The 18244-nt window shown below is 41.8% G+C and overlaps 2 protein-coding genes across 4 annotated transcripts in view; both read left to right on the forward strand.

Moving 5' to 3' along the window:
• The first annotated feature begins 1269 nt into the window (after positions 1–1269).
• Positions 1270–13994, forward strand: ak2 (adenylate kinase 2). 2 transcript variants are annotated; one of them, XM_040122633.1, is made up of 7 exons: positions 1270–1476; positions 4141–4266; positions 5045–5155; positions 5729–5823; positions 7789–7861; positions 9514–9733; positions 13723–13994. In XM_040122633.1, the coding sequence occupies exons 1-7, from the start codon at positions 1378–1380 to the stop codon at positions 13728–13730; spliced, it is 732 nt and encodes a 243-aa protein (XP_039978567.1). In that variant the 5' UTR covers positions 1270–1377; the 3' UTR covers positions 13731–13994. The 2 variants fall into 2 exon arrangements, with proteins under 2 accessions (XP_039978567.1, XP_039978566.1); XM_040122632.1 differs by lacking the exon at positions 13723–13994 and having other exon boundaries at positions 9514–9774.
• A 1141-nt stretch (positions 13995–15135) lies between these two features.
• The window catches only part of rnf19b (ring finger protein 19B), a 34014-nt gene continuing 30905 nt past the window's right edge, over positions 15136–18244 (forward strand). For both annotated transcript variants that reach the window (XM_040122073.1, XM_040122072.1), the window contains exon 1: positions 15136–15405. The gene's annotated coding sequence lies outside the window, so the exon portion shown is untranslated. The remainder of the gene's footprint in view (positions 15406–18244) is intronic.

Here is an 18244-nt window from a genome sequence, read left to right on the forward strand (position 1 = left end):
GGCACGAATGAAATTAAACAAATACGTAAATAAAACACAGTTGTTTATTTCTTTTAATTCATTAAGAATAACATTGTTTTATAAAACGGGTTTAGGATTGTATCTGCCAATACAGTTTGTACTATCTGAGTTACAGCCGTTTATGTGCATATTCATTTGGCAAAAATAATGTGTTTTCGTTACAGGACTGGAGCTGTAACTGACTGGTTTCCACACACCTGCCTCATTTGTGGTTGAAGGAAACCGTGAGAACTCTGATGTGCACAGAAAATCTCCTCTGTGTCAAACAGAACCAGTTTTATTACTGACCTGTGTTATTCATGTCCTAAGTTCACTGACTTCAGTTCGGCGACATGAAGTGAACAGACACCCCGCTAAGTTCTATGTAAACTAAAGGGAAGACTTCAGACTTCGTCAGGGGGCCAAATATTTTTGTTGGAGGGCCGGATTTGCCTACCATTACTGTAGATTTTCTTTTTTCGAAATATTAAAACAGGCCTGGATTTTTTCTAACTTTTAAAGTAAAACTTCTCTTATTAATGCGGAAGTTAGCAAAGTTATCAGGCTATTAATATGGTGTGTCTGGACTTATTAATGGGATAGACGGGGAAACCAAACAGCACAAGTTCAAAAAGTAGTGGAAAGTACTGTACTTAAGTACAGTTTTGAGGTACTTGTACCTTACTCGAGTATTTCCCATTTTATTCTACTCTGATACATTTCATTGCAGATTCAGATTATTAATACAACGTATAACAAATGATTACAAATAACAAATAAATCATGAGGTATTATTACACATTAAACTACCCAGCGATACATAAAGTAGTTAAAATTAGCCTTAACGTTTAACAGCTGCAGCATTAGACATAGAGTAATATAGTATCACTCTGAAGTGGACCATTCTGCGTAATAAGTACCATCACTTTTAGTATTTGAAGTATATTCTGATGCTAATACCTTTTATTTTTGCTAAAGTAAAGTTTTAAACCCTTTGCTTTGTGACAGAATATTTACACACTGAGTTCAAAACGCCAAAAACGAATTCAGGGAGGTTATAATCGACAACATAAGCAGTGTAATCAGAAAGAAATGACACACATCCCAACCTTTGACATTCCGCAACGACGCCTTGTTCGGATGTTACACAATGCGGCGTTGCCCGAAAACGCATCCAATCAGCGCGCACAAACATTGACAGAACAGTCTGACAGCCAATCAAACGCCGTATCTTCCAGTAGGGGGTGGGGTTTAACCGTTGTACCCTGGAGGAGGCGGATGCGCTTCCTCTCCTTGCCAACGGGGCTCCGGCGTCACCAGGACCGCGCCGACAGACTTTGTTAAAGTTTCTTCTCCGGTGGTTCTCCCGGTCCAGACATGGCTCCCAGCACGCAGCTAAAAGAGGCAATAGCCGATGTGCAGGAGGGGATCCGTGCCATCCTGCTCGGACCGCCCGGAGCCGGGAAAGGGACTCAGGTGAGCTCACGGAGCTAGCCGTTAGCCATCAGCCGTTAGCTTGGGAAAACATTAGTGTGAAGCGCATGGTCGGTAGTAGTACAAGCTAATGCTAATGCTAATGCTAATGCTAATACTAGTGCTAATGCTAACGCTAACGCTAGCCTACCTGGCTTTACCTATCGGTTCTGTTTATCAACTCAGGTATATGATGAAGTTAACTCCCATAACAACTCCCCTAAACTCTGAGACATTTAGAAATATGTATGTACCATATGTTTTTGTAGTTTCATGATGAAGTAACTACGTGTAACACCTGGTCTGTTTTTATTTTCACTTGCACCCCCTTCATTTAACAGTGCAAAAGTAACGACACTGAAATGAGCTTCCGATTCGGTTGTGTCCAGTTTCAAAGTGTCACAAATAGACTAAAGGTTTCACAAATCTGAAAAATGTGCTTTTAAGAATCTTCAGCTTCTTTGGGTTGAGGTAATTTTTTTGAAATCTACACCTGGTCTGATGTGATCATGCTTCTGCCTTTTAATCTGGTTCAAGTTTAAATCCTTGTATAGTGGGATTTGATATAAAGCAGGTCAGATGTCGTCTGGATTTTTTTTTTTTTGGGTGGGGGCGTAGCAGTAAAATTGCCCTTTATTCTCTATTCAGAAATAGAATAAAGGTTTCACAAATCTGAAACTGTGTCCCTCAACAAGTAACTGCAGTCTACTTGTTAATCAAGTCCAGATTTGACAAGTGTAAATGTGGTCTGTTGTTGACTTGATGGTGAAAACACAGTGAAATTTTTTTCTGTCACAATTAAACTAAAGGTTTTGCAAAATTTGAAGGTGGATTTTAAATAGTGTTAAGACTTTAACTGGGATGTCTAACATTTTCACAACAATAGGTGTATCAAAATAATGGAGAACCGAACGCTCTGTATTGTTAATTTTGTTTCCCTTAACTTTCCCCGTAACTGCCGAATCGGTGGGCAAACGTCCTCGCCGTGCAAATTTAAAGTTAACTTTTCTTTGTCGAATATTGCTTAAGCAGTTTTAATCAGTCTATAAAAAGTTCACAATGATAATCACCGGTTAAGAAAGCCTGAATTAAACTGTGAATTAAAGAAAAGCAAGCAATTCCTTATCGTTAAAACGCTGCAGTGAGGAAATATTTGGTATTTTCAACCTATCAACTGGCGGATCAATCACTTTTGCATTATTAGTTGTTTGTTTCCAGGAACAAGGTGTTACCGTGGCCCTGTTTTGTGCTTGTGCGTGATACGGTTTAGAGCTGAGACAATTACTCGATTAGTTGATCGACAGAAAATTGAACCAATTAATCGTTTCAGTAATTTTTAGTACAAAATGCCAAACATTCCCTAGTTTCAGCTTCTCTAATGTGAGAAATTTCTGCCTCTTTCCGTTTTTATATAATTATAAACTGAATATCTTTGGGTTTTGAACTGTTGGTCGAACAAAATAAACAATCTGAAGATGTCACCTTTAGCTCTGGGAAATTGTGATGGTTATTTTCCACTCTTTGGTGATGTATTAACAAAATAATAAAAAAAAAAGCAAAAAAACATTGAAAACAACTCTTAGCTGCATTAGTGTTTATCTTAATGAGCTCCTTCTCATAAATTACCAGGACAAGGTTGCCAGGACAACTAGTTGGGGAGCCTAGAACCAAAGCTTCAGCAGTGAGCCTGATGTAATGGCCTGCGGGTTGACGGCAGTGTGTACGTATGTGAGAGTAAACTAATACAGGAGAGTGTATAATGTAGAGAAAGCTCAGGTGGAAGATAACTAGGATTTATTCTAGACAAGCCTGTGCTTCGGGTTTACCAGCTGATCTTCTAATAACAGGCTACTCATTTTTTAAAAGAATATCGAGTCATTTGTCATTTGTCATATTGTGCAATATTGATAACCGACTAATAGTCAATTCAAAAAATTCACTAAAGATAATTAGATTGCAAGCGGTATAGTATGGATGGTGTAGAAGTCTATAATTATCAGTTGCTTGCTAGAGTTCAGTGTCAAACTTACATCATTCAGAATGATTATTGTTGCAGCTTTATGGGAGACGTGCCTGGATGTCAGTTAAGTTTGGTCACTAAAATATGTCAAAACGACCTCTCTCAAGCGCCATGTGACATCTCTACATTGTGCAGTTCTGTCAGATCAGTCACAAGTGCCTGTCAAACTGAGGGGCACGTGCTCTGACATTACGTCTGTCTCTCTGGTCTCTTGTTTCTTCAACCTGTGTTGTAATCTGAGGTGACTCCTCTCTTCTCACTAAGCTTTCACTATGCGGCAATCTCACTTAATAAGAGCTCTGTAGATTCACTTACTTTGGAGGACTGGATTTTTGTATTTAGAGCTGAAAAAATAAATCAAATAACAAAAACAAAAAAAACAAACTCATTTCCAACTTCTCAAATGTGAGGATTTTCTGCTTGTCTCTCTGTCTTGTGTGATTAGTAAAATGAATTAACTTGCGTTTGGTCGGAAAAAATGGTCCACTCTAATTGTACTTGAAAATGATTAGTAGATTAATTGATAATGAAAATATCAATTAATCCAAAGCCAAACCTATCCTTCATTTGGCTGGTTGGTGTTGATAATTTCCGACTTTAATGTTGGATAATGGCGGGTAAATTGAGTGATTTCTTCGTCTTTGCAGGCCCCCCGGCTAGCAGAGCAGTACTGTGTTTGCCACCTGGCCACCGGAGACATGCTGAGGGCTATGGTGGCTTCAGGCTCCGAGCTCGGAAAGAGACTCAAGGAGACCATGGATGCTGGCAAACTGGTAACATTTCCTGTCATCTGTTTCTCATGATCTCTGTGTGTATTTTTCTCTCTCCGTCCCTTTGACTTCTCTGAGGCTCTGTTGACTTAATACCCTTTCATGTTCAGTCCCACGTGACCATATGTTTTATTTGTCTTCAATGTTGTTTACATCCACAAAAACATCTTACATTGATGTCTGTTTTTTTTAAAAGAGCCACACTTGCGCACAATTTTTTAAATGCTCAAATGACAATTATGTTGTGTCTGTTGTTTAATTGACAACGTGTTATTGTATTGTGATGACTGCCATCTAATTATTCTACCCTTTCTGATACAGCATAAATAGGATGGACAAAATATTAGAAACACCCCCTAGTTCTGCGTTTGTGTACATGTACAGTAATTGTATATTTATGCAGCTGTTGCAGTGTCCTCGGCATGTGACTGATTTCTCACGGTGGTTATCTCAGAGCTGTTTGCTGACGTCATTTTCTACCATTTGTGTTCATCTGTCAGTGTTTGCTGCTGTGTTTGCTTGTTACATCCACTGTATAAACAAGTCTGTCCACTGTCCTTATATAAAATTGCTCCATTTCTCGTGATCAAGGAAATTTGCTGTGAATGGAGACTGAAGAACTTGCACGCATCAGAAGCAACGGAGCAGTGTCAGCATGTTGTGGTCTAGTTAGTATTGTTGACTGACTTCATGTGGCTCCTGTACAACGTTGTTGCTATGCAGGGTGTAGCAGATTACAGTGTGAATAACTGGATGAGAATTTCTTTTTGTTCTCTTGTAGGTCAGTGATGAGATGGTCGTGGAGCTCATACAGAAGAACCTGGACACACCGGCCTGCAGGAATGGATTCCTGTTGGACGGATTCCCCCGAACAGTCAAACAAGCAGAGATGGTTAGGATTTGTGCAGATATCATTGCTTCCTGGAGCTGTAATATCATGTGAAACACAACAGTACAGGGTGGAATTAATTTATCAAAAGAGAGTCTATAGTCCAGTAATAACTTGTCGCTTGCAATAGAAATTTAAAGGAATAATTTGACATTTTGGGAAATACACCTATTGTCTCTCTTATTAGACAAACTCACGTTGTTTCCCCTGATTCCAGTCTTTATGCTAAGCTAAGCTAATCATCTCCAGGTATCCTTCTTCTCATCTTAACTTAAAATTGAAAAATCTAATTCCCCAAATGTTGAACTGTTTATTTAAATTTGTCAGTGTCCGATTTCATTTAGATTACATGCATAAAATACCTTACTGTCTCAGTTCACGCTAACAGTACATTCAGGGACAGAAATACATTTTTATACCATTTAACATTTTTGAAATTCAGCTGATTTTTTTTATTTGGTGTAGTGTAAATCAAAAATGAGGGAAAAGTGCTGGGAGAAGATTGATGGTTTTGATCTGGTATCTAGATATTATTTATGAGGTTCGGTTGACTCCCTCTAAATTTGTCTTTACCAGCTGGACGACTTGTTGGACAAGAGACACGAGATGCTGGACTCTGTGATCGAGTTTGCCGTCGATGACTCTCTGTTGGTCCGCAGGATCTGTGGCAGGTAGGGGCCAGAATGAGAGAGAATCAATTATTCAACACCAGAGAGAGAATTCAGTCTGTTTTATTTCCCAGACACGTTGCAGGTAGACAGCAGTGGTTTATGATTTTCGTGTTTTGATTGAGAAGCTCCTCATTCTGTCGCCGTGTTAAATCCACCCAGGCAGGTAGATTGATTCATGTGAACCGGTGAGTCTGGGACTGTGAGATAATGTTGCAGAGAAGTGGAACGTGAGAGCATGTGATTATCAGAAGGGGGCCTGAAGGGGGCTGAGGGCGTCCTGCGGTGGAAAGGTCACAGGTTGAATCCTTCAAGAAGCTGACTTGTCAGTCCCTGATGAAATGTGCCGAAGATGCCAACGATGCTCAGCGTCACTTTTTAAGTGTGTTGGGGGAAAACGCTACTTTTCTTGACTCTGTGGTAATGTTAGAATCAAGAATCAGGCTAGAATTCAGACAGTGAAAGCAACTGTAATCAATAATTTCAAATCAACAATTGATCACATGACTACATTTTCAAGGGGTGATTGTAATGAAGCCACAGAGAATTATGAGCCGACTCTGCAGCTCCTTTGAGCTCTACGGGGGCTTCAGCGTCTTTTAGTTGGTTATTTTGGTTTTACAGCCCACCTTTTTAATGTTTCAGATCAGTCTGGCTGCTCTCACAGCATTTTGGCCATAGCAGCAGCTGTTTTTAGGCGAAAAGCTCTAAAAAGCCGCTGTAACCCGATCTGCTCAGCATCAAACAGCAGAAGAACAAAGTCAGTGACTAGCTAGAGAACATAGTGGAACATTGAGCAGCTAAAGAACCTGGTGTTTTCTCAGAAGCTGGAGAAAACCAGAGCAGAAAGACAGTGAATGTTGGAATAAAAATTTAGTGGCCAAAAAAATCAGTTAATGCAGGGATAAATGTCCAGAGAGAAACACATCATTTTATAGTGATAAATTAATCTCAAATGCCAGCTTCTCTAATGTGAGGATTTAATGTTTTTATTCTTCATAATCGGTTAGTTACAGCCTTAGTTTTGAGAGTTGTTTAGTATAGTGTGAGGATCAGTGACAAAGTGTATATGATGATTTATAAAATAAAGTAATATCTGAAACTGTCAACCCAGGATTTATAATGGTGAAATTTAAAATTACATCGGAATTGCCACGATCATTGGGGAGGCGAAGAACATTTTCACTGTGCTTTTGTACAGACTTCGACATTGGTGAACTTTGACACTCAAATTTGTGCCATTAACCAGTTGAAACCATCTTGACAGTATCCAATTTTTACAACCCAGCTCTGTCCCCACATCACCAGCTTTCCACCGCTGCTTATTTTGCAAAAACGCTCTGCCAAATTTCTCTGTGCCGCTTTGTGGTCTGCATGGCACTGACTTGTTAACGTAGGCTCTACAGGTTGAGGCAAAAGAGAGAATTCAAAAGAAAGTTGGAAGCTGTCTCCAGCTCTTCTGCCTCCACTGAGCAACAAATAAGGATTTATGTAACGGGTTTCAAAACAGTTCAACATAACATTCTGTGCTCTGATTTGGAGCTGAACCACACATTGAGCAGGCAGATGTGTTTTCAGAGACCTTCATCTGAACACGTGTCAGCGCTTTAGAAAATGTGTGTTGTGCAATCTTTTATTGGGGTTTGGTGATTGCAGCACAGTTATGTCCTCTCTCTTCATAACATAACAGCCACTCTACATTAAATCGAAAATACAGATAGTTTGCAAAGAGCTGTCTGTCTGTCCACGGGGGTCCTTTCAGAGGAGGAGGCCGGCTGCTGCCTTTTCAAGCCCAAGTAGGACAAGGGCAGCGTGTGGGATGTGAGAAGGACAGTTAAGTAGTTAGTGAGTCACTGTGGCTGTCCAACCTTCATCTGTCCTCCTCCTCCTCCTCTTCTCACTCTGATTTCTTTTCTGTCCCTTCCCTGTCCTGCCCCTCCTCTCAACGTCTTCCCTCCCTTTACCCAGATTAATTCATCAGCCCAGTGGCCGCTCCTACCACGAGGAGTTCAACCCCCCCAAAGAGCCCATGAAGGATGACGTAAGTAGTTTGACTATCAACCCACTTAGAAACCACTTCTAGCTAAATTGCCACCTACCTAAAATCGCTGCCAGTCTGGAAATTTGTGATAGTCAGGCAGCTACAGCCTAAGTGCTTTGATGCATTCTGGATGTATAAAATGTTTTGGAATTTACTCTGAATTCGATACGAGATGTTTCTGGTTAATGTACAAAAAAAAGAATTAGAGATGAGACTGCAGAACTTCAACTTAATATTGGGAGGATGTCTTTCAATATTTTGGACATTCAGTTCATTTTAATCCACTTGAGAATGTTCTTCTTGGTTTATTGATAGTTCAAAGTTTCCTGCAGACTCAGGAGATTATTACACTTTTATTAATTAAAACAGAACAAAGGTCACACATTTAGGGACTGAGGCTATTGTTTAGACCGTCATTTAACAACTAAACTTATAATGAGATGCTTCCAGCGTTGGCTGACTTTAGCTCAGCAGATGACTAATTGATCAGTCACATTATGCGTTTTGTCTGTGTGTTAAAGCGGCACATGACAACAGGTGGGACAAGTAGAGGCAAATGGCTCAATCACGTCACATCCCAGTTGGCCTGTGACGTGAGGGGAAAAACTCACCAGTAATGGAGAAGACTTCAAACAGCCCTGGGGTGTAGTCAGTTTGAATATGATAATCAAATAATGACCGCCCCACCTAAACATTCTCCTGATGGAAACACCACAGAGGAACTTAAAAAAACGAGAAGGCGAATGTGTCTGTGCTAAAACGTGGACATTGTAATACCCAAGAAGCGGGTTTGAAAGAGTCAAACAGGCTCCGTGTAATGCTCCATAAAATAAGTTTGAGTGTGGAAAGTGCAAGAAACAAAGGAATTTGTTTTACCTCTGATTTGTTATCTAGTTTTCTATAAAAAACCCTGTTTGTCTGAGAGAATGTGGTGCAGAGAATCTTAAAGTTGAGCGTGCACCGATCTAACTTTTTATCTTCTGGTTTCGATTCAGATACTTAAACTCCGGGTGTTTTCTGATACAGAGTACTGGTTTGATACCAGTGCTGTATGGAACTTGTTGGGATCATTTTTATGTAAGGTAACATGAGGCCAGGGACTGCTGTGGCATCACTGAATGAAAGTAACTGATGGCCGAGACACTAAATTTTAAAATAAAATGAACAAGGAAAAATCGGATTTAATGTGGATCGGTCTGGCCGATGCCTGATCCAATTTATAAGGTCAGTATCGACGCCAATACTAATCCGAGAGACTAGATCGGTACATCTCTGCTTAATATGCTTTACTCCTTGTATATGTGTGTAAACCGAGTGGCTCACCTGCAAACAGCACCACTCACAGCGACACGCAATCCCCGGCATTTGGCGGTTTCCAAAGCTCTTTTGTGTCGACCAACACAAGAGACAGATTTCAGTAAAGCAACAAGTAACACTGAGCAGAGGAAAGTGAGAGGGGTTAAGTGACACTTGATTAGAGTGCGTTGTGAAACAAAGACGAAATTCATGTTTGCAATGACATAATATTAGACATGAACTAAAACAGGCTTTTTACCATCTCATACACACTATACCATACCTTTCTTTTTTTTTTTTTTGTGCTGCTCTCTCTTTGCCCCTCTTCTCATCTCTCCCGCCTTGTGTACATTCAGGTGACAGGTGAGCCCCTCATCCGCCGCAGTGATGACAACGAGACGACGCTGCGTTCCCGTCTGGACGCCTACCACCGGCAGACGGTCCCTCTGGTGCAGTACTACAGAGCCAAGGGCCTGCACGCGGCCATCGACGCCGCCCAGAGCCCAAACGTGGTCTTCGCCTCCATCGTAGCTGCCTTCTCCGCTGCCACGGAAGCCCCCGCCCGTGCCACCGCCTGTAAAGACCAAGTGTTCTTCATTTAAAACCCTGTTTCTTCCTTCTCACACCCCCTCCAATGGGCTCTTTTTTTTTTCCCCCTGAAAGGTGGAGATTATACAAGAGTTGACCGAGTGTCTCAACTTTGTGAGGTGTAAACATGGAAGATGGAGACTCAGTGCGGCATCAGCAATTCAAGAGATTCACCGTGTTCCGGCAGTGTGATCCCTGTTGTAGAAACGGAAAGGATTTAAAGCAGTGGCGTGCTGTCAGGACAAGCGAGGCAAGCAGTGACCAGTTAAAGCTAAAAGTAGACATCGATTAGAAGGATACTGAAGTGGAAGTGATATCTCTCCTTATCTCAGAACAGTGTTCTGCCCCATAAAGGATCTGATAATCACTGTTTGCATTCTTCCAGTAGTTTACTGCCCTCTTGTGGCCGCAGTAGGCTATTGTCTTTGGAAGCTAGGTGGGCTACCAGCCCTTGCCGCTATTATGCGGGTCATTTTCGTGGGCGCGTCCATGTCCCACTGACAAAGGCTTGGGCTCGTCAAGCAGAGGGGGGAGCAGCAGTTTTTGGATCTTTGCAGATTGTGGATAATCCTGGGATCTTTGGCGGGTGACTAGCTATAGTTAGCTACAGGCAAGTGTGCTTGTCAAGCTGCCCTTGACTCAACTTCCACCGTTCTGAGATCAGTTATGATGTTGCACGCATTATTATACACATGCACACGTGTGTTCTTGAACATTACTTCGACGGTCTTTTCTTCCTAACCATTAAGAGGTAGCAGTAGCAATAAAAAGGAGCAAATTACACTGCAGTTTATGATAAACTGGGGGGTTCAGCTCTGCTTGCCTTGCTGTAAAAGTCAGCGCAGAGCAGAATGCCCTGCATGTTTCAAGAGATGCCTTTCACCAGACGGTGTTTGAAAAGCTTGATGTTTGTTGCATATTGTTTGCCTTCGCTGGACGGGTTTGCTTCTGTTTAATCGATGGCTTTGCCTTTTTCCTTTGATTCTTGTGTACATGCAGCAGATTTCTGGTTTTTAATATCCAGTTATATATTCTCCTGCTTTACTTCTCTAAAGGGGGAAACACAGGGAGCGTCAGACACTCATCGTCCAACCTGCCTGTCACTTTGAGTCACCTCTGACATCATGTAACTGGTTTTAATTTGTAGCACTGAGAAAAAACCAAAGCTGTTGGTTTTCATGAAGTGTCATGAAAACCGCAATGACATTATGGAGGGAAACGAATATGAAGCATGATTTTATTGCTTAAACTTGAGCTAAAATACGCAAAGAGAGGACTGAGGAATGGCTAAATAATTAAAGCCAAATCCAAAATGTGTAATTTGGCGAAGAATATGGAGTATGTGACCGCTTTAACCAAAACCTAAATCAGATGTTTTAAACTGTGAGGCGAGCCTCCCCGTGTGAGGCAAAGATACCGTTTGAGGTGAAAAGGATAGGTACATGTCGTGCTCTGAAAACAACAGTCCAAGTTATTATAATGTGTCCCCTCGATTTAGGAGCTGCAAACCCTTGGCGCCCGATTGCCTCAGCTTGTGCCAAAAATGGCATCTTGGAGCCCTAACTCAGTCAAACCCAAACTCACAAACACGATACATGTAATTTAGATTCAGTGTGTACCTCCATGGTTACATGGCAAACAGGATCTGCTAAAAGGTACTGTAATTCAGCATAGGTTTATTAGCGCCCATTTCATTATATGTACTAAGCGTAACTCACTGTAACCATGATTTTATTTCAGAGCAGAACACAGTGTCAGACTCTGAAAACTCCTGGTCTATATATTGTGAAGCAGACAGCAGAGGAGACCAGTTCTGTGTTGCTCACATTAAAATGTGTTTCCTGTCACAACAGCAGGTTTCAGTGATGCTGATGCTTCAGTCTCAGTACCCAGACTCACCGCAGTCATGACAGATCAGAAAGATCAATTTATTTGTCGAAAACTCCAGTTGAGACGTTTCCTCAACCGTTCACCTTGGATGCACTTCTTCTCTTTTTTTTTTTTTTTTTTTTTTTTTAACCTTCCCTTCCTTAGTTTGTTCATTAGTATAATCTACCATCTCCTGCTCCTCCCCGGCTCAAGCACCGCTCTCACTCTCGTGGACTCTGTGAAAGATATTTTGGATATTAAAAAAAGACTGCAGTGGTTGAAAATGAAGTATTTGATTGATTTTGGCTAATTCTTAAATCAATATGCGCTTTACCGTGAAATATTACTGTAGACCTAAACGATGTGACGTCAGCTCAGCCTGGTTTTACAATGTTTACAAGTAATTATTCTCCTGGTGATGCATGTGATTTCCCGTCTGTCTTTTCCTTATTTATTTTATTAGACCAAACTATTCCCGAGAAACTATATCATGTTACTGATAATGGGTGTGTAAAGACACACTGTCACTTCATTTCCTGGATTAGACTGTATGGTGATCTAGTGTTTGGCTGCTGCATATGATTTATTTCGACCAAACTGTAGAAAGTACTGGGAGAAGATGAAGTTAAGAATTTGAATGAGGCCAGGCTTCTCACGAAAAAGAACTACTTGAGAAATGTTTTAATTTGACTAGATCAAGTCCACTTGACTTCACTGTGAACTCCCCTTTACATTTTGCAGCTTTGGGCTTCTCCAGACGTGAGCTGTTGTGAGAGAAATGTAGTAGACGGGATCTTAAAAATACTTAACTACTTAAAGACTTAAAAAGTGACAGTAACTGCTGTTGTTTACCATCACACAACTGAAATTTAATCTAGTTTCTTATTTGTCAATAATGCAGTATTCAGTACCAAAACTATGTGGTGTAAGCCCAGTTTCAAAGTAGCTTTAGACAGATCGCATGCTGGTCATTTGAGTCTTGCTTGTCCCATATCTAACTGGAAAAATGCTCATTACAAAAAAACTCATAGCAGGAATGTTGCACTGCAATGTAAAGCACTTATACAATTGAAGTGCAAGCACTTTTTTTTTTTTTTTTTTTTTTTAAATCAAATCCTCAATACCTAATGTGAAGTTTGTTTGTTTTTGACTGGGGAAATGCATTTTTTTTTTTTTTTTTTTTTCACATCAGTGTCCAGAGTTCAGAGGCCAGTTGGATAAACATGCTGGCAGACTGAAAATCTCAACAGTTAGATTTAGAGATAAAGTGGGTGCGTGCTGATCTGCCGGCTCTCTCAGCATAAACACTGACCTCACAGTTTTTGGGAAGTAAGGTGGATCAAAGAGACGAGCCGAAGGACGTTGGTTACGCAAACCTTGCGAAAAAGTACTTTGAAGGAATGTTTTGAGTTCAGTCCTTTGTTTCTGCTGCTCCCGGAGGTGTCTTTTTTTTTTAACCTTCTTTTTGTTCCAGTAGTTGCTAATGGGAGTGCACAATGGGAGCTGTTGGGGGGGGGGAACTAATGATCTTAAAATATCCACAGAATTAATGATTTTTTTTCCTGTGATATCAAGCTTTGGGTATTTGTCCTCCGCTGCTCCCCTTTGACCTGTTGGTTTCCTCCCTGCTCAGTAGTCACCTGGTTTTTGTGTTCAGTGGAAACTTCTTGCATGCAGACTGTGTTACTTGTACTTTCCCTTGAATACTGATGTGTTTCTATTCTGTCTGGGCTGTGGTGATGAAAAACAGTAGCAGATGTTGAGCATTCCCAGTAGGCACATTTCAGTCTTTTATTCAGCACAATGAGAACATTTCATGCTAAATGTCCCTTAATATTCTGTAAGAGGCCTTAAGATCCCTTTTTTTATTTGTCACTTTTTGAAAGCTGTGAATGTATAAAGTTGACTGAAAGCCTTGCTGTTGCTGGCGACCTAATTGCACTGTGAGATGGACAGGGCTCATTTTCTTGTCGGTCGCCCTTTACAGTTGCATTTAAATGACCCAAAAAAAGAAAAAAAAAAAGGATTATTAGTTACGACTTGTTGCATTTTCTCTGTAATTCACCCAAAACTTTTCTTCCCCTCTCTCTCTCTCCCTTGTCTTCCAGCTGGTTGAATCCTGAGCTGCTCCGTTTCCACCATGGCGAAGTATTGGAGCTGGCAAAAGAGCTGGGGTGGGTGGAAAAACAGAGGGAGAGGGGGTCAGACGATAGGGGGACTCCTTAGATTTCATAAATTAAGGTTAATTTTGCGGTGCTGTCGGGCTCTGTGTCGTCAGCACTTTTTGTACTCCCTTCAGATTCTGAGAAGATTTGGGCAAAACCATCATGTCAAATTCCTCATTTTCCCCTCTAATAAAGCTCTTGCTTTTCTACATAATCACATTTTGTGGGTTTTTTTTGTTTTTGTTTTTGTTTTTCCACCTAACTGTGCCGCTGTGAAATTCATAGGTTTAAATTAGTAGTTGTAAGATAAATATTATAGACTTTACCCCTTTTAAAATGTTTGCTATTGATGTGATTTGCCGTAAAATAGATGACACAAATGCAGAGATTATTTAGACATCACATACTGGATTTGCTTTTGTTTTAGTCCAAAAATGATGCAAGGATGGACAATCTTGGGCTGGCAAAAAAAGGCAAGTTCGCTTGTATATCACTTTTTCAACAGCAAAGCAAAGGGGTATTTTTTACATGAAGCAATGCTGGATTACCAACTGAGCAACTGCAAAAGTCCCGGGTTTAATGTGTGTCAGTTGCATTTTAATGTTTAATTTGTTACTTGCAACTGGTGCATTTCATCAAATTACCTCAAACTAACTGACAAACAGAAAAAACCCTGGAATAAGGCACGATACTATTTTAGTTGAGCCAGTTGGTTTCTGAGTCTTTATGCAAAATATAAAAGAAGCTTTTTTTATTTTATTTTTTTTTCCTCCTTGTGCCCCACAGCCAGTTAATGTGACTCGGTACCATTAATATAGAAAGAACTGTGCGGGAGATTTAGCCTTTAAAGCTGTGGCCCCGCTGAAACAGGGTGGGGGTCAAGCCCCGGGCCGTGCTTGACCTCCTTGCTGCTCCATCTTTGTCTCCTGTTACCCTCTTCTTTATTTAACAAAATGAACTTAGGGACATTAAGATGAATGTAAAACGATCATTCTTATACATTTGCAGAATCCACTGTTTGGAAAAGGAAAAAAAAAAATAGATGTCAAAGTAAATATGAAAAAATAAATTAATAATAAATAATTAATAATTAATAATAATTAATAAAATAATAGAAAAGAAAGTAAAATCTACATACAAATAAACAAGAAAATCAACTAAAGTGAATACAAGTTAATCAGGGGCCGCTGACGGTTTGCAGTAAACAGGCTTAGACTCCTTTTTTTGGGGGGGGGGGGTGACGCCGCGGGGTGGGGTTTCCGTACTTGTGACGGCGTTACGTCACCGACCGGGGCTATCCTCTATGACGTCGGAGGGCGGCGGGGCGGCAACGTGACAGAGCGCGAGGCGAAGCGGAGCGAGCTGCGGAGATTAGTCAAGAGTTTCACGCGCTGCCCTCCCGAGCGCGGAAAGACCACCGTCAGGACACCGTCACCTGCCAGGAGCTCCCGAGCCCGAGAGGAGAGAGAGAGAGAGAGGCAGGCGCCGGTAACGGAGGACCGTCTGGACCCGCGGCTCGTAGGCAGGAGCGAGCTTAACGCAGGGAGGGTGCCGGGGACAGGGGCCGAAGCGGCCGTCGCATCGCTCCCCGACCGCCCCCGTCGAAGAGATCCGGTCCCGAGCGAGGTAAGTGCCCGGTGTGGAGCCGTTTGTCGGAGAGGTCCCGGATTGAATAAAGCTCTCCTCCGCGTTTGTATCATCCGGATAAGAAGGCGACGGGGGTCGTCTCAAGGGGAGTGCGGCCGTTCGCCTCAATAAACCCTAAGAAAAAGCGGTTTCTGTGTAATTATTGGCGAACATGTCGGCTCAGACCAAAAGGAGCAAGGAGAGTCTAAAAGGCGTGCGGCAGGAGGCTGTCACGTACATGGGAGATACAAATCAGTGTCGAGTCCCAGTCATGTCTGAAAAGAATAAGCCGTAAAAGCCGAATGCCCTCAGCTTTCATTTCGAAAAACATGTCTGGGAGTTAAAACCCTGCGCTGGTTTTCCCTTAAAAGCACATTCCTGTCTGCTCCGCCACTCCCCGGTCACTGTTTGGTCTGAGGACATGGTGTATTCTCCTGTGGGGGAAAAAAAAAAGAAATACATTACACTTAATGTGAATTGAACGAGAGAGCTGGTAGCAGAGCTCTGAACAGAGAAGAGATGATATGATAAAAACATGCTGTAAGAGGAGCTGCTCTAAAGGCAGTGGGCCCCTCACTGGACTATCACACGAACATTTCGGGCATCTGCCTCTGTTCGAGGCCAAAAGTATCAGGGTGCAGGAGGTGCGGTGAAATCCTCTGGCAGCCTCGGAGAAAAAGACAGCTCACAAAACATAAGATTTGTTTATGTCAATCGCTTTAAAATTTGTATCATGTGCCAAGAAACCGAAAGCAGCGCGCACACAGAAAAACATCAGCCAGCATTAGTCCAGAAAACTTGTGCGGTTCTCATAGGTCTTGTAGATAAAGGTAGATAGATAGATACCTGCCAAGGAGTTGGGATGCGCTGTAAGTCATCACAGGGCTCCACCGTGATGTATGTGATGGGGGAGTCTTTCTGCCTGCCTTTAATATTTGTTGTATAGATATTTAGAAGCATCCATGTAAAATTCCTCCTCAGGTTTTCCCTTTAATTGTAAGGCAGGATAGAAATAATAAAATATATGTCCTAAGATGCTTAGAGTGCCAAATGGATGGGAGTGGGCGTGATTGAGCTGCAAAGGAGGGGGGGGGGCAGGAGGAGGAACGTTTTGACTATTTGGAAGTGAATTGTGGACGCTCCTCCTGCGACTTCACATTTGACCCGATGCAGTCTGCAGTGTGCTGATGCAGTAAACCCACCCATTTAGTTCTCTTTCCGCGTTAAAATAAAGAGGGAGGCTGCAGTTCTGCTCTGTGTGTCAGGATTTCACACCTACCCTTGAGCTTGATCGATGCACTGGCATGGCCAGTGCTATTTTTTTTTAAAAAACAACAATATTTCTGTCATGCGTCTATGTTAGAGTTGGTCCAGATGTCTTTGTTGGGTTTTAGTATTGTTCCAGTAGGTTTATGAAATTGTCTTGTTTTTAAGGGTTTTTTTTTTCTTTCTTTTTTTCAATGACAGTGACTAAGATACCCAATATGCTTAATGTGGTCAGTATCGTATCAGACCGGTGTGGCACCAAACACATAGGTTTGTTTGTAAAATGCTGCCTTGAGCAGATCTGGTTGAAGAACAATGCTTTAAATGAGCGTTGAACCCTGTAAACCCCGGTCTGTACCTTCTGTTACCTTCGAAATTTTGTGTTTGTCCGGCCAAAAACCGGCCAAATTAAGGATATTATCTAGTAGTCTTGAGACAACAAAAGTATGGCTGCAACTAACCAGTATTTTCATCATCAAGTGATCTGCCAATTATTTTCTCAATTAACTAATTAATCGTTTTGGCTATAGAATGACACCAAATTGTGAAAAAAAAAAAAAAAAACGCCTGTTAAAATTTCCCACGGACCAAGGTGATGTCCTCAATTCAAAGATACTCAGTTTACCGTCATGCGTAACAAAGCAAAGCACAAAATCCTTATATTTGAGAAGCTGAAACAGCAAATATTTGGCAGTTTTTAATTGTCGCTGATTCATCTCCAGTCTAGTAAACGATTAATCGACTAATCACTGCAGCTCTGGACGAAAGCATTTTGGGTCGCTTGTTTCTCGCAATTTTTAAAGGCATCAAATGATAAACTTCAAGATTTTCTGTTATTTCCAAATAGAACATCATTTAAATAAAAATCGCCCCAACCAGATTACGTTTAAAAAAAAAACAGCACATTTTACCAACCGTGTGAGGTCGAACGGCCTGACTTTGTGCTCTTCCAGTCTTCCTGGTCAGATGTGTTTGACCATTACCTCATCCAGAGCAGGTCTGGTCATTATGTGGATCGGGTTGCGGACAATGGCCGGGGAATTACACACTTCGGTTGTCAGATGTACTGTGTCCGTGTTCCGGGCATTTTGCTGCCGTTTCCTCTCCTGAAACCTGAATCCACTCGTCCAGTTTTTTCTACTGTTACACGTTCGTCCGTCTCTGTGCGTGTGTGTGTGTGTGTGTGTGTGCGTGCGTGTGTGTGTGTGTGTGTGTGTGTGAGTGAGTGAGTGAGAGAGAGAGTCTGCACGTGTGCTATGACATGGTGTGCAGGGGCTCAGAGGTTTGCTCTTTGTGACTGTGGCGCCTGCAGGCCCGACATTAAACATTCAGCAACTCAGCAGTGTGCCTCCTGAACACCCCTCTAATTATAGATAGCCTGACTCCCTCAACCTCCACCTTCCAGTGCGTTGCCCTGGACCGCCTCACGTGCTTGGTGTGTCTGTGTGCGTGCACGTATGCGTGTGGTGTGTGTGTGTGTGTGTGTGTGTGTGTGTGAGAGAGGGAGAGAGGGAGAGGGAGAGGGGGAGAGAGAGGTGTTATGAGAGTCAGTTGTAAAGAGAGAAAATGCTCA

The sequence above is a fragment of the Xiphias gladius genome, chromosome 24 (assembly GCF_016859285.1).
Source record: "Xiphias gladius isolate SHS-SW01 ecotype Sanya breed wild chromosome 24, ASM1685928v1, whole genome shotgun sequence".
In the NCBI taxonomy this organism is placed as follows: domain Eukaryota; kingdom Metazoa; phylum Chordata; class Actinopteri; order Istiophoriformes; family Xiphiidae; genus Xiphias; species Xiphias gladius.

Bases quoted from the DNA above. Each gene is read 5' to 3' on its own strand.
- ak2 (XM_040122632.1), top strand. From the start codon at position 1,378: ATGGCTCCCAGCACGCAGCTAAAAGAGGCAATAGCCGATGTGCAGGAG. The intron at 5,156-5,728 runs GTTAGGATTTGT...TGTCTTTACCAG, and splicing joins CAGTCAAACAAGCAGAGATG to CTGGACGACTTGTTGGACAA. The intron at 5,824-7,788 runs GTAGGGGCCAGA...CCCTTTACCCAG, and splicing joins GTCCGCAGGATCTGTGGCAG to ATTAATTCATCAGCCCAGTG.